This window comes from Humulus lupulus, chromosome 5, assembly GCF_963169125.1.
Source record: "Humulus lupulus chromosome 5, drHumLupu1.1, whole genome shotgun sequence".
NCBI lineage: Eukaryota > Viridiplantae > Streptophyta > Magnoliopsida > Rosales > Cannabaceae > Humulus > Humulus lupulus.
In genome coordinates this window covers 79,262,406-79,278,170 of record NC_084797.1, presented here as the reverse complement: position 1 = coordinate 79,278,170, position 15,765 = coordinate 79,262,406, and the positions used below count along the sequence as shown (strand labels likewise).

Below are 15,765 nucleotides of genomic sequence, written 5' to 3'. Positions count from 1 at the left end.
CCTAAGATTATTTGCAACGTAAGCATAAACATACAACATAAGATCATGACGCCTCTATTGTCCATGTCACATGTGACTATCCTTTGGTCACTTACATGGCACCCCTATTGTCCATGTTTTACCTGACACACCTATTGTCCAGACTTTAGGCACGTCTGCATTTAATAATGCTGCAACATTAGGTTAAGAAAACACAAAAAAATCCATACATATCTCATATCTAGAGTCCATTCAGAAACAAAACAAAAATTTAGCTAACTTCCTTGCCTCAAGTCCAAGCACAAAACCCAAACATCACAGGACAACTTCCTCCAATGCCTAAACACATCAAGTACAATTTGGTCTCAATCATAAATTCATACTCACACAAGAATATCACAAAAGTGAATATGAACTTTGTATACTTTCTAAATTCCTATGCCGAAACCTATATGTTACAAAGGATTTCACAAAACTCATAATACATGAAATACCACTTATCATACTACCATTTGACATAAAATCATAGTTTGAATCACATAAGAATTTTAAACAAATCCAAACTTCAAATTCTAGACTTGGTCGAATACTACTAATATCAAATGACCAATTTTCTTTCTCGTTTTAGTTTTCTAAAATCATGTTACATGTTTCACATTATCTTGGAGAAAAATTTACACTTTTTCAAAATAAATTTGGATTGAAACTTCCTAGCTATGCCAAAACCATAGTTTATTTCAAAAGAAATGTACCACTTTTTTTAACAAAAAATATTAACAAAGTTTCATGTCATATGTAACACCTAATGTTACCAATCATGCTTGGAAAATTACAAAAATATTCATTTGTTAAAATTTCTATACTAGGCCGAAATGTACAAAAAGAATGTGACACTTTGTTTTACAAAATTTTGACCAAAACTCATGTTTCACATTACCTAAAGCTCATAACATGTTTTAAACAATTTTTAAAAATTTCTAAGGACCTTAAATGCCACGGCCAAAACCTATAGTGCTCACAAAACTGTTTTTTTTTAGATTAATCAAGCAATACTAACATGCTCCCTAATGTATGAAAAATACAATGAAAAAAATAATTCATCCAAAACAAATCCAATAACTTTTAACAACATAGTGGCTGAAACCTATGCACCAAAATCAACAAAATAGTTCAACACCATAGATGATGACATCCTAGCATGCATTCCACATTTCAAAAAATTCATGGAATAGGTTTGAACAATCAAAACAATTTCCATAACCCATTTACCATGCTAGCCGAAACACTATAACAATTTCTTAAAACCAAAACTTCAACAACACAAAAACCTAGCATGTTCTATAATCAAAATTCAAAAGTTGTAAATCCTTACCTTGATTTTTCATGATGGTGGTCGAACACTAAGCTTGTGTCCCTCTAGGATATGTCTCCAAAACCCAAACCTTGATCATAAAAATATATACTAATCTTGATGAGAACAAAGGAGCAACACTAAAAGAGTCATTGCATGTTCCAATTGGGCTAATTACAAGAGCAAGAGTTAGAAGGTTCAACGAAACACTTAATGGGCTAATCCTAGATATATGGGGTGATTATGGAAAGATAAAGTCAGAAATTACTCAAAATGGAGATCAATGCCTAGTTAATGTTATTGAAGCAATTTAAAGGGCTAGTTAACCTCCCAAAATGTGGCCTTTCATTTTGGAGGAGTTATGGGCATATATTTATGTTTTATTTATGCCATTTAGTTATATTTCTATTGGTTAAATTAAGACTTTTTGTATTCATCCATTTAGCTACTTTCTAGAAGTCTAATAGTAGAATTGAAGGGTTTTGGTCTATATTGATGCATGTATCAATTTAATGCTTAAAATATAAATTTTCCTATTCTTGGAGGGTTGTTCCAAGTATAAATAAGGGGACATATGAGTTTGCAAATCAAATCTGAATTAATATATTTTTTAGAGTGTTTTCTCTTTGGTTCTTCAAAGAACTTATAACTTATCAAGATCTTTCTTGTGGCGTTCAAACCCTTGACTTATCACTCACAATCCTTCTCATTTCTTGAGTGTGGCGTCTCAAAACTTTCTTATACCTTTCGTTCTTATCACTTTATAGATAACGGGTCAAGGTTCTTTGTTTTTATAGAATCTGATTTTTTAGAATGATCCAAGGCCTCCTTGTTCTAAATTGTTTTTTTTTTGGGTCCCATTATTCTTATTGGGGTTCAAATCATTTAGAATCACATCAAATCTAAATTAGAAAAGGAAGGAAGAAAATAGAACCCACACTACAAAGTAAGTCTTACCACCTTATACCTTAAGATCTTGCTCTTCTTCTTTTCCTCTGTAGCTAAAAGAGAAGACAACACTTCTCATCCTATTAATAGACTAGGTGGCCGAAACCCTAGTGAAAATCCTAGGTGTGAAAGCTCAAATTATTCTCCTACAAAATAAGCATAAATCCCAACATAGATCTTGTACTTCCTTACTGGGCTTTTAGCTCACTCCTTACCCCCCCCCCCCCTGTAGGTAGACTTATTAGGCACACATGGTGAGGTGAGTTAGTTTTTCATAAGTATGTATGTATGAATTCTACAGGAAGCCAATGAATGAGAAAACATTCTAGAACGACATAGTGTCGTGGAGTTTTCATTATGTTTATTTATCAGTGGGATGTACTTATCCTTTTTTAAGACTCCATCAAACTCTTTTTGTTTTGAACATTGGATCCGAACTCTGTATCTATTTTAAACAAAGACCCACTATATTTTCAATCAGATTACGTAATCTGTGAAGTTATTATTAAAATTTGTATCTTAATAAAGATAGGCAACTAGGGGTGTTATATGATTATAAAATGATTTTTGTGTCTCAAATTATGTATTATTCTATGAAATAAATAATAAATAATATTAAAGTTTAAAGGGATTTGTTTTTTAATTTGAATTATTTTTATTTATTGGGAAATAAATACTAATAAATTTTTAAATTGATAAATAGAATTTATCAAGATTTTGAAGATTTATGTTTTAAATTTTGAGACTTAAAATAAAAGAAATTTTGGTCTCTTAATTATTATATTATTCATGAGAATAAATAACAAGCTGTTTTTAAATTCAATAAAAAGAAATTTGTGAGAATTAAAATGAATTATGACTTAAACGTTATTTTATAATATTGGAGTTTAAAAGAGAATTTTATTTATTAATTATGAGAAATTGTTCAAAATGTCATTTAATTATATTATGGGGTTCAAAATAATTTAGATAAATATTAGTTTAATTTTTTTAAATGATTTATTTTAGCAATTAAGGGGTAAATTTATAAAAGAAATTAATTAACTAAATACTTAATAATTAAATAAATGAAGAAATATATATTAAAATCAGATTTTTAATAAAAGGGAAATTTGCGACATTAATACCTATGTAGTTTGACTTGTTACACTTAAATCCTTATGTAAAAAATTTGGCGGTAAAACTCCTTACCGTTACACATTCGGTGCAGTCAAAAGTCCCTACCGTTAAGCTTCAATTAAGTTTGACTTTGATGGTTGCATGTCAATTTCTAATTGGTTGAAAATTATTAAATACTTTTAAAATAATTTAAAAAATCTAACTAGTTTAAAACAATATAAAATTCAAAATCCATTAAAAATGAATAAAAAATAATTATAATCATAATAAAACAAAATATATAAAATAAAATAATTTTAAAACTTTTTTTTTTTTTAAATCCTCCTATTCTTATCGTCAGCTTCCTCCCTTCTCTGAATTTTTTAAAAATCTCTTGGTTTCTCTCTCCTCCCTCTCTTATCTGTTTCTACTAGGGACCCCGACGACCACTCTGGCCACCGCTTCCGTACACGCGTGACACTAGGAACCCTGCAAGCTATCGAAACCCAGGACCCCCGAGCCTTTCCGTCTTCCACCTCGACGAGACCTTCGAAGCTGTACTCCACTAGGGCTTTTGAGAAATTTTCTGATGGGTCCTATTAGGAAACATAAAGTGTTTCTTTTATTATGTATATTGTGTATAGAGTACAAGAGAAGCTGAGTTAATATACTCAGTAGGTTGAGTTAGTTGTACTAACAAACTATGGTTACACTATAAATAACGTAACTATACCTAATATCCCAATACTCCCCCTCAAGATGAAATGTGCATATTTTAAGACTAATCTTGGTTAACAAGTCTTGAAAATGAGTAGGGAATAGAGGGTTTGTAAGTCATCAGCTAAGTTGTCTTGTGATGTAACATGAAAGAGCTTTAATTGGCCATTTGAAGTTGCTGTCGAACTGTGTGACAATCAATTTCAACATGCTTGGTGTGTTCATGTAAGACGGGGTTCTTTGAGATGTGCAAGGCAGCGATGTTGTCACAATACATGATCGATGGTTCTGTATGGTGAATCTTGAAGTCCTTTAACAAGGCAAGCAACCATAGTAGCTCACAAGTTGTGTTGGCCATAGCACGATATTCATCCTCTGCATAAGATCTTGAAACGGTGGTTTGCTTTGTAGATTTCCAAGACACAAGAGATTTTTCCAAATAAATGCAGTAGCATGTTATGGAGCGTGTTGTATCTAGGCAAGTACCCCAATCGACATCTGAAAAAGCTTTGAGCTGAAAGTTTGAGATTGAAAGATGTGAGGCAGAAACATTAGTGGACTATGAATGTGGGGCTGACTGGAAAAATAGGCCTTGAGCAGGATTACCTTTGAGAAATTGAAGAATTTTTTTAGCAGCCTTGTAATGAGGTTTCCTAGGCTCTTTTAGAAATTGGCTTAACATGTTCATAGAAAAGGAAATATATTTGGTCTTGTAATGGTTAGATAAATCAATTTTCTAATTAAACTTCTGTATGAAGTAGGATCGGTTAGTAACTATCCATCATCTTTGCTCAACTTAATGTTGTGTTCCATAGGAGTGGAAGAAGGTTTGACATTTAAGAAACCTATGTCACACAATAATTATAAAACAAAGGGTCGCTGAGAGTCAGAAATACCATTAGAAGTACAGCCTATTCCAAGGCCAAGAAAAACCGTAATGTTCAAAGATCCTTAAGTTTGAACTTGGAGTTTAATTTTTTCTTAAAATCAGCAACATCAAGATCATTATTGCTTGCTAGGACTATATCATCTACATAAATCAAAATAGCCTAAAAATTATGAGCGTTAGTCATAATGAAAAGTGCACAATCGAAAGGTGATTGAGTAAAACCTTCTTGGATTAACGCGGTGCTAAGTTTAGCATACCATTGTCTTGAGGCTTGTTTGAGACCATAAAGGCTTTTGTTAAGCTTACAAACAGGATTTAGTGGTAGCTCCCCCTTAGGTTGATAACCTTGAGGAAGTTTCATGTAAACGTCTTCCTCTAAATCCCCATGTAAGAAAGCATTATTTATGTCCAATTGATGTAGTTTTCAATTGTTTATGGAAACTAGAGATAGGAATACTTTTACAGTATTGAACTTTGCAACGGGGGAAAAAGTTTCAGAGTAGTCTATACCTTGTTGTTGAGTATACCCTTTTGCTACTAGACGTGCCTTGTATCTATCAACATCACCATTGGATTTATATTTTATTTTGTATACCCATTTGCTTCCAATGACATTATGGCCATAGGGAAGGGAAACAATGTTCCAAGTCTCATTTTCAATGAGGGCAGCAAGCTCATTTTTCATTGCTAATTGCCACTCATAAAGTTTTGAGGCTTGTGTGTAGCTACTAGGTTCGGACAAAGAATGGGCAGCAAGTATAGCATTTCTAAATTATGGGAAAAACCTTTCGTAAGATATGAAATTTGTTAAAGGGCGAGCAATGGAATACCCACATATATAATCTTTGAGATGTAGTAGTTTGACAAGTGGTCGACCAGCTTTAGAAGTAGTGAGTGGTTGCGCATTTAATGTACTAGTAGGTACTGAGGGAAAATCCTCATTATTGGAAATTGATGGGGAATGCTTGCTCGAAAAGACAAAGTCAAAAGTTTCAATAGAACTTAGTTAAGTCAAAGGAAATATATTCTCATAAAAAATATCATCTCTTGAATGAAAGATTTGGTTAGTAGCTATATCAAGAAAAGTATATGCTTACATACCTGGAGGGTAGCCAATAAATATGCAAGCACAAGAACTAGGAGTAAACTTGTTTCATTTACTATCAAGAGTACATAAATAGGCAAGGCATCCATAACTCCGAAGATGATCATAAGAAGGTAATTTAGCATATAAAAGTTCAAGAGATGATTTAAAATGTAATAGTGCAGAATTTGTTCTATTGAGAAGATATACAACATTAGTAATAAAATGATTCCAATATGAGAGAGGTAATTTGGATTGTATAGCTAAAGCCCGAGCAACATTAAGTATATGTTGATGCTTGCACTCAACAACTGAATTTTGTTGAGGACGTTTAACACAAGAATGATATAGGTGAATGCCTTTTGTTGCATAAAGGAACTATGATTTAGTTCTTTAGCATTATCTGATCGTACGACTTTTATGGGGCTTGAAAAATGAGTGAGAACATAAGTATAAAAAAGTGGGATAATAGTTTGAACATTAGATTTGAATTTCAACATATATACCCAAGTAAATCTAGTATGATCATCAATGATGGTAAGAAAATATTTATATCCTTCCAATGTAGGAATGGAATAAGAACCCCAAATATCCATATGTACTAAATTAAAAGTATTAGGAGCCATATTATTATGAGAATCAAATGGAAACTTCTTTTGTTTGGCTAAATGACATACATGACAATGAACATTATTATTTGAAGAAGCTGAAAAATGTAAAACTTTAATCAATTTTTTGGTAACTTTCATAGAGGGGTGTCCTAACCATGTATGCCAAGTGTGGACAGTATTACAAGATTACTTAGAATTTACATAAGAACAAAAGGGTAAAATATTCTTGTCTTGTTGCAGCAAGTATAACTGTCCTATGCGCTTAGCAATCACAAGCATCTTGTTCTGAGTTGTGTCCTGTATGAGACAGTGAGTTTGAGAAAAAGAAAGAGTGTGATTGTGAGTGTATAACAAGGCATGTACTGATAGCAAGTTTAATTGAAAATCTGAGACACATAAGACATTGAACAAGGTCAGATTTTTGGTTATTTTCACAGTACAAAATTTACACACTTGTACTCTCAAACCATTTGGCAAAGTGAGGTAATGAGTTATTGTGCGGTTAGAAAAATATGTAAAAAATTGCAAATTTCAACAAACATGGTGCGTAGCACCACTTTCAATAACCCAATAGTCACGAGAAAGAGATACAAAGTTACTAGAGAAATTAGAGATCACAGGTTGTGTCTCTGTGTTGGATGAAGATGCTTGTTGGAGCTGAGTGCTGAGCAGAGCAATGAGGTTCTATATCCTGAGAAGATGAAGTACAAGCAGTAGCTTGATTGACAGTAGGCTTATTGTTGACATTTCTGGTGCCATATCCATGGGGAAAGCCATGGATGAAGTAGCATTTTTCTTTTAGATGTCCCGACTTTTGACAGTGAGAGCAAGTAAGCCGCATCTTCTTTGTCCGTGATGACGGAAGTGATGGTGGGTTGGAAGATTGGGCAGTGGAAGTGGATGCAACAATGAGACTTGTTGTAGCTGAGGGCCTTATTTTTCTCTGTCTCTATTCTTGCATAATGGTATAGAAAACTTTAGAAATATAGGGTAATGGATCAATAAGGAGTACCTGAGAATGAATGGCACGGTAGTACTCATTCAATCCCGTAAGAAACTGTAGAACGTGCTCAAGATTCTGTAGCTCAAGACTATCATTGGTAGCAGCACAAGTACATGGTGTTCTTGGTCGGAGTTCATTAATCTTGTCCCAAATTGCTTTGAGTTTGGTGAAATAGGTCCTAACGGAATCATCTCCTTGATGAAGAGAAATGGGAGATGTCCGAAGATCAAAGATGTGAAGCCCATTTCCTTGATTGAATTTTGTGTTTAACTCGGTCCACATTGCAGTAGCCGAATGAAGATAGATGATGCTGCTCTTGATTTCTGGTGACCTAAGACATAACCATTTATTTACACATGTTCCAAGAATAAAAAATGGTAGTCATAAGGAGGTTGGGGAATGATTCCAGTGAGGAAACCATTTTTTTTCTTTGCGCCCATGGAAAGCTTGAAATCACAAGCCCACTGCTAGAAGTTGGTGTCCGTGAGAGGTAGGGAAGCTAGGATCAATCCTGGGTGGTCTTCGATGCCCATGAATAGGGATTGTTGGCATTTTCTTGAGCATGTCGAGTCGTATAAACTGATGCAGAGTTTGGTCGGAGGTCGGCGCGGGGTTCCTTTGTCTAGTGGTTGCCAGCGTCTTAGAAGGAGGCGGCGCATTAGAGTCAGTGGAGGAGGAAGGTTGCTCCTGTGTTTCTCTGGTTCTTGGTCGTGCCATTGAAGAATAGGTGTAGAAGAAAATAGGTTTTGCAAGAATCGGTTAGGCTGATACCATATTAGGAAAAAGAAAGTGTTTCTTTTATTATTATGTATATTGTGCATAGAGTACAAGAGAAGTTGAGTTAAAATACTCAGTAGGTTGAGTTAGTTGTACTAACTAACTATGGGTACACTATAGATAACTTAACTATACCTAATATCCTAATAGGTCCCGATGTTGTCTTGGGAAGTTGGTGGCATGGTCAAACTCAGGAGGACGAGAGGAGAAAACCCAATAAGGTATTCTTGTTGGAATCCATGGAGTCCATGGTGGTTTGGGGTTTGATTCAGCCTCCTCAGGCCGCTGTGGGTCACACGGCCACCACTACTAGCCTCCTTGTTGAATGATCTTTAAAGCCCAGTACCCCATTCCCTCAATTGCCGCCTTTAAGTGGTGGTTTCTGCCACCGTTACTATAGCTCTGCCATGGGTCTCGACCAACCACCATGTTCGGTGCCCCAGAGTTCACTTCGAGCTCCAAAGCTCACCATCGAACTCGTATCACTCTCTCGACCATTTGGTATAAATTGTGTGATTTTGTGTCTAATTGTTTGTTATGGACTGTATTGATGGGTTATATTGTTCTGTGATTTATCCGTCTGCTCTAGGACTATATATATGTTTTGTATATTTGTTGTGTATGCAGGATTTTAAAATTTAAGGATGTCTGGTTTGCAGTTGTTGTGTTGCCCGAATTTTTAGAAAATTAACGGACTCCTATTGAGTTAATTACATAAAATCGTTTGTTTTTTTAAAATTAATTAGAATAGTGGTTTTTAAAGATTATCGATAGTTACGAATATGAAGCTTTGAGTTTGTATTTTTTAATATTGCTTGAGGCTAGAAATATGTTTTATTAGGATTTAGTATAAGTGGTGTATTATTATGAGCTATTAGTATATTTTTCATAATAATATCAAAATTGATATTAAAAGAAAAACTATTATTATGAATTTTGAAAGAAAAAGCAACTTATAATTTTTAAATTATTGATGGGATTTTATAGCGAAGTCATATTTCTCCAAGAGGAAATTGTTGTTGTTTGAATTATCACCATAATTTTTTTATTGTGAATTTCTAAATAATATTATATAATTTATTAAAAGGAAATAATTATTTTTATTATTATGAATTATGAAATAATAAGCAAACAATTTCCAAAGCTTTTGATTATAGTTTTATGAGCATGAGTCTTAGTCAATTTTATTATTATCGCTTCAAATTATGATATGTGATGAGTACTAGTATGAAATAATCATTAAAAGTCCAACTTAATATTTTATTAAAAGTTTATTTTGGGAATTGTGTTTATTAATTCTAATTATATAATTCACCAAGAATAATGATTATATTAGTATAATTCTTTTGCAATAATAAAGAAGAAATTTTATTATAATTATTATAAATGGACTTAGGGTAATTGTTTATGATTTATGCGGAATTCTTTACAAATAAGGACTTCGTCTATGGATATCTCTTTTATTATCACTAAGGATTTTATGCCCGCCGATTTGCTAACTATTATCATTATTATTATTGTTATTTCTAGGAATAATAATACTATTAACAGGAAGTCATTTATTAATATTAATAATTGGAATGGCTGTGAAATAATAATATATTAATTGTTATTATTATCTAGTTAGGAATTTCTTCAAGGGCAAGGGATTTATAAAACGATAATATCATCACCTTTATAATCGATTATCTTTATGAATGTGCATGGAATAAAAAATTTGTTATTAAGTTTTGACCTTGAGGTCTCGGTAATATTAAGATGATAATTACTACTATCATTTTCGAATATATATATCGTTCGGGGTATGCACTAAGTTTAATAGTGTATATTTTAGTGAGTGAGTAATTAACTCAATTACGATCCTTAGATAAGATTAAAGATTCGAGAAAAATTTTTGGGTGATAACTCTTGCGGAGCAATCTTATTTATCTAAGGACTTGACGTAAGTAGAACTCTCATTATGTGAACTACTTGCTCATATGTTTGAAATTCTTGATCTTGTGATTGCATATGAATTGCTTGATTTTTATGTTCCTTGGATACGGCTATGAATTGACTCTATGAATATTCATCCATTATCTGATTGTATGGTCTATAAGATTGTGAATGGTTGACTCTGTGCCTGAGCTTATATTATATTTGTGAATGTTGTGTCAAAGATGGTATATGTGTTTCTATGATTGCGAATGATTGTTATGATTAAGATGAGTTCTGTGGTTTGATATGATGTAAGTCCTTTTGTGGTCACTACACAAATAAACTGGTGTATTATTTGCTAGAATTGTGACTTTTACACTAGAGAGAGATTTATGGTCCAGTTAGCTATCGTGACATTTGGCTAGGAGATAAGTATACTAGGTAAACTTAGGAGTCTTCATGATCCTAGGGGTGCTTATGCTCCATTGTGATATTTTATAGTCTGTTTTGCTTCCGTGACACTGTTTGTTATTTTTCTTGCTAGCTACCATGACATTTTGGCCAGGATATAAGTGTAATGATAAAAGTTAGGAGTCTTCATGATCATATGGGTTCTTATGCTCTATTGGGATATTGTATAGTCCGATTCAAATCCGTGAAATTGTTTGTTATTGGTCTAGTTAGCTACCATGACATTTTGTCCAAGAGATAAGTATGCTGGTAAAACCTAGGAGTCTCAATGAGCCAATGTGAATTCACTTACACCAATGATACTATTAATGCCCTCGGAAATCAAATGATTACCCTTGTTTGAAATTTATGAATGAAATACTAGTATTGAGACTCGGGTCTCCACTACTGATTTGATAGGCATGTTTTAGAGGCAACTGTTAGCCCCAAATTATTTTGGTAACTCCCATGTTGGCTTCTAAGGTTAGCTTTGGTTTATTGTTAGTTACCTTGCATCTTAATACTAATGTTGGTTGTTATCTCCATGAGTTGAATTTTTGATGAAATATTAGGATTGGTGCAAGTCAGGGGCGAATTCTAGTTACTCTCAAACTATGATTAGTAAAGGTAATCAGTCAAAAAGTGTTGTTATATAAACCTGATTTAAGAAACTATGCCAAGTACGATCTTAAAGGATTTAATTATGGTATGTGTCTCGTAAAAGTACTCTAGGGAGTACACATATTATTATTGTCTAGTTGACCTTTCTCCGGCCTTGGGGTTAACATATAAGGTTAGTATTCTGGATGTTTATGTTTGAATGTAACGTTCCTTTATACGAGATACATTAACCAACCACCTTAACATAAATTTACAATGAACGTGTCTGGGGTACTTAAGAGTAATTAAAAATATAAGGAGTTAATACCCCTATTACAGATAGTGTAAACCCGAGTGAGAACAAGATAAATTCTAAAACCAGTTAATGTGTCAGTAGTTTGCGTGAACCCAAGTATAAAATAAAAATGTGGTAAGTGTATTAAGGGAGCAAAAGTAGGTTTTTTACTCAGGTAGAGAGTGTAGAAAACATATTAAAAGTCTAGGGTTGGTCAAAGAGAAATATCAAGCTCAGTATTGTGAGAAAAATATAATTGTCATCGTACATGATGAATTCCAAGTTGTGAGTTGTTTAAGAATAGATGTTTGGATTGGTACAACAAAAGGCACAATCACCAAGGCTCTTTAAAAGAGATTATAGTTAATTGATAGAAACAAATTTACTAGTGGGGCAAGAAGGTAAAGTTCTCTGTTGAGGGTTCATAAAAATGGGTGTTCCCATGATTATCACAGACCATAGTGTTGGCGAAGAATAATTTTTTGACCGTTAAGGTTTTGATCGTGAAGTATTACCTTGATTACTAACTACGCTGGCACACCTTTGTGAACGACTATAATTGAACCCTAGGTGAATACTTATTTTAAACGTGGTTCTGTGATAGGAGATAAACAGGAGGTTATGCTATTTAGCAGCTAATAATGTGGGCACTGAATTGTCTTGCTTATAATCGATTATTTGAGTGTGACCTTGAAATGTCTAAGACAATGGTTACATACTATTGACTATTATGGATGTTCTATATATGTTTATGTTTATGGTTATGCATTTTCGTCATGCATCTTTCGTCACAATTAATTTATATTATTCATTGCATGAGATTTACTTACTGGCGTTAGCTCATTATGTTGTTGTTCCAACCTTTTTCAGGTTTGGCTTGATACTTGGACAGCTTGTGGACTTCAGACTCAATACCAAAGACTTTTATGAATATGATGTTCAAAAGTCTTGTATTATTAAATAAGTTTAGTTTATATTTGAATTTGTAAAGACTTTAAGTGTTAATATAGTTTAAAGTTTTAAAGTTTCTGCATTTTTTGTAGACATTGCTTTAAAGTTTTACTGTTAGATGCCTATCATATTTGTAGGACTTATTCTATGAGTGTGTGGTGGACGTACTCGACATAACGGGGCATGAAAAATTGAGTGCAATAAGCATCTCTAAAGGTAGCAAAGATGATGTAAGAAATTCACATATATGAGCTTATAGGTGTTGCAACCTCTCATAGAATTTAGAATTTCTTTCTAGAAAGTTCATAAATGGATGAGCACATGGTTATGTTAGTGCTAGGCGAGAAAAGTGGAAAATGAATGACCAAGTAGAAGTGTGTGATGTATCACCGGTCTTATCATATGAATATTTGATTCAAGCTTTTAAGCAACAAATGATTTCGATAAAGCTTTGTGCTACTTCCACTAAGGAAAAGTTCTAATCTAAAGATACACTCTATGCACCTATGTTTTGTGACCTAAGAATATAGAATTATATTTAACTAAGTGGATGAATGTTGAGAAATGTTAAATATAAAGGTTAAGTAATTTTACACAAGGTGATGTATAACATTTAAAGGTTTTCACTTAAGTTAAAGTGAAAATATGAGTTTTTGTTCCAGGAATAAATAATTGAATTTTATGGGTCCAAAGTGATACAATAAGGTATCTAATCTTACCCTAAAATTTTACAATTATTTGGAGCCAATTAAGCAAAAATCACCCTAGGTGGCAACATGTCGCCACAAAGATTTAAACAAAAATCAAGACATAGGACAAGTGATATGTCTCCTTTCTTAGGATTTTCATTACGTTTTCTTAGCTCCAAAATTGTGTGTTTAAAATTTCTAATCATATTAATTGAGGCTAAGAATGGTGCCTACACTATAAAAGAGGTTTTTTTAGAGTTGAGAATCATTTATCACACTTTTCAACTCTCTCTCTCTAACCTCTCTCTTTCTCTCTAACTCTCAAAGATCATAAGTTTTCTCCAAGGAATTCGTCAAGAAAGTGCTAGTCTTGAGAATTTTAAAAGCTTGTTCAATCTCAATTCCCTTTCCTCTTAGAAAAAGCGTCTAGCATCAACGGTGGGCTAGAAAATAGAGAATTTGGACAGCGATACTTCTTGTGTATGAGCCTTACGGTGTTTCTTCCCCAACATTGACGTTACAAGTGGTGTTTATCTTCTCCTCATATATTGTATTTTGTTTTATGTTTTGCACTTGTTTTCTTCCTAAAAATTTTCAATCTCTAGATTTGTAAGTTTCATCTCAAATCTATCTAGATAAGTGGTGTAAGTTCACTCTCCCCCAACATATAATAGTGTGTATAATGGGAAGTCTAGACACATAAGTTTGAGACATGAATATGTGAGACAATTGATTCAAGATGGAATCATATCTATCTCATATGTTAAGACTAGTGAGAACTTAGTAGATCCATACACAAAACCTCTTGTAAGAAGGTTAGTAAGTTCTACGTCTGGAGGGATAAGACTAAAACTCCTAGAAAAAAAGATTTACCAATGATACAAACCCAACTCCAAACTTGTTAACATCAAGGGCAAGAGTTTAATGGTTAAGAACAAGTTATTGATAAATGGATATTTTTCAATACTAATACACTTGTGAGTCCCATCTAAGCAATTAGTGTTGGTTGATAATGAATGAGGCTTAAGCAAGAGCTTTTAATGGAGTTCAGTTAAATGCAACAAGCATCTATAGAGGTAGCAAAGATGTTGTAAGAACTTTATCTATATGAATTTGGAGGAGGTGTCTCCTCTCATGGGAATTGGAGTTTTTCCTCAGAAAGTTCATGAATGGATGAGCACATGCCTATGATAAGTGATAAGCAGGAAAAGTGAAAAAAAATAATTATCAAGTAGAGATGTGTAAGGTATTACCAGTCTTATCATTGAAATACTTGGTCCAAGCTCTCAAGCAACCAATGATTTCAATAAGGATTTATGATATCTTGACTATGGTCAAGTTTAAGGAGAAAGACACTTTATTTTATGCATCAATATTGTTCGAGTTAAAGTTAGAGGTTTGTATTTAATCAATAGGAGGAATGTTATGATTGGTTAAAATACAAAGCCTAAAGTAGAATTACACAAGTTGAGGTAATAGCCTTAACGATTTCACATAATGGTGATGTGAAATTTGAATTTTTTTTTGTAGGCATTTAAAAATTATAATTTTTGGTTTAAAATGCTATTAGGTATCTAAGGCCGCACAAAACGTTTGGAAGCATTTGAAGGTGTCTAAGACACATTTTGGGACTTTGGGCAATTATTCAGGCGATGCATCGCCTGAACATGAAAAGCTTTGAGGCTTGAAACATATAAAATATTGCCACCTAGTGGAAGACGCTTCGCCTGCTAGGCAATGTATCATCTACTAGATGGTGAAGCGTGCCCTAGGACATCCATACAAATGCATTTTTTGGCCCCAAAACTCAATTTTATATTCTTGAATCGTATTGGTTAGAACTAATGACGGTACCTAACCTATTTCAGATATCATTTAGAGTTATTAAGAACTAATTTCACTTTTCAACTCTCTCTGACCTCTTTCTAAGTCTCAAAGATCATAAGTTTTCTCCAAGAAACTTATAAAGAAAGTGTTTGTCTTTTGAATTTCCAGGTCTTGTCCAATCCCAATTCCTTTTCCTACTGGAGAAAGCCTCAAGCATCCATAAAGAGCTAGGAAATAGATAATTTGGACAATGATACATCTCATATATAAGCCTTGGTTTTGATTCTCCATTAATAAATAAGATTCAAGGGGTGTTCTATCTATGTTTTAAAGCATTCAAGAAGATCAAAGGTTAATTCTACAACTAGAGTTTGCACTTTTCTTCTCTTATCTTTTATTTGTCTTTGTTCAGTGAAATTTTGTGTAGAATCATATTATATTGGTGGTGTAATTTTACTCTCTCCCAGCACATAACACCCCATAAGCTATGCATTCAGGCATCACAAAAATTTACCAAGACTTGATAAAGTATTTATGGTGGTTAGGAATGAAGAAAAATGTGGTAGAATATGTGACTCA

General features: G+C 33.2%; 1 protein-coding gene and 1 long non-coding RNA gene across 2 annotated transcripts; one reads left to right on the top strand and one right to left on the bottom strand.

The window, feature by feature from the left end:
• Positions 1-7,284: 7,284 nt before the first annotated feature.
• On the bottom strand, positions 7,285-7,962 carry LOC133779251 (uncharacterized). Its single transcript, XM_062219235.1, has 2 exons — positions 7,690-7,962; positions 7,285-7,626 (listed from the first exon to the last, which is right to left on the bottom strand). The coding sequence occupies exons 1-2, from the start codon at positions 7,960-7,962 to the stop codon at positions 7,285-7,287; spliced, it is 615 nt and encodes a 204-aa protein (XP_062075219.1).
• Positions 7,963-8,359: 397 nt separating this feature from the next.
• Positions 8,360-12,750, top strand: LOC133777473 (uncharacterized). Its single transcript, XR_009868606.1, has 2 exons — positions 8,360-8,958; positions 12,590-12,750. It is a non-coding gene; the product is annotated as an uncharacterized LOC133777473 (long non-coding RNA).
• Positions 12,751-15,765: the final 3,015 nt, after the last annotated feature.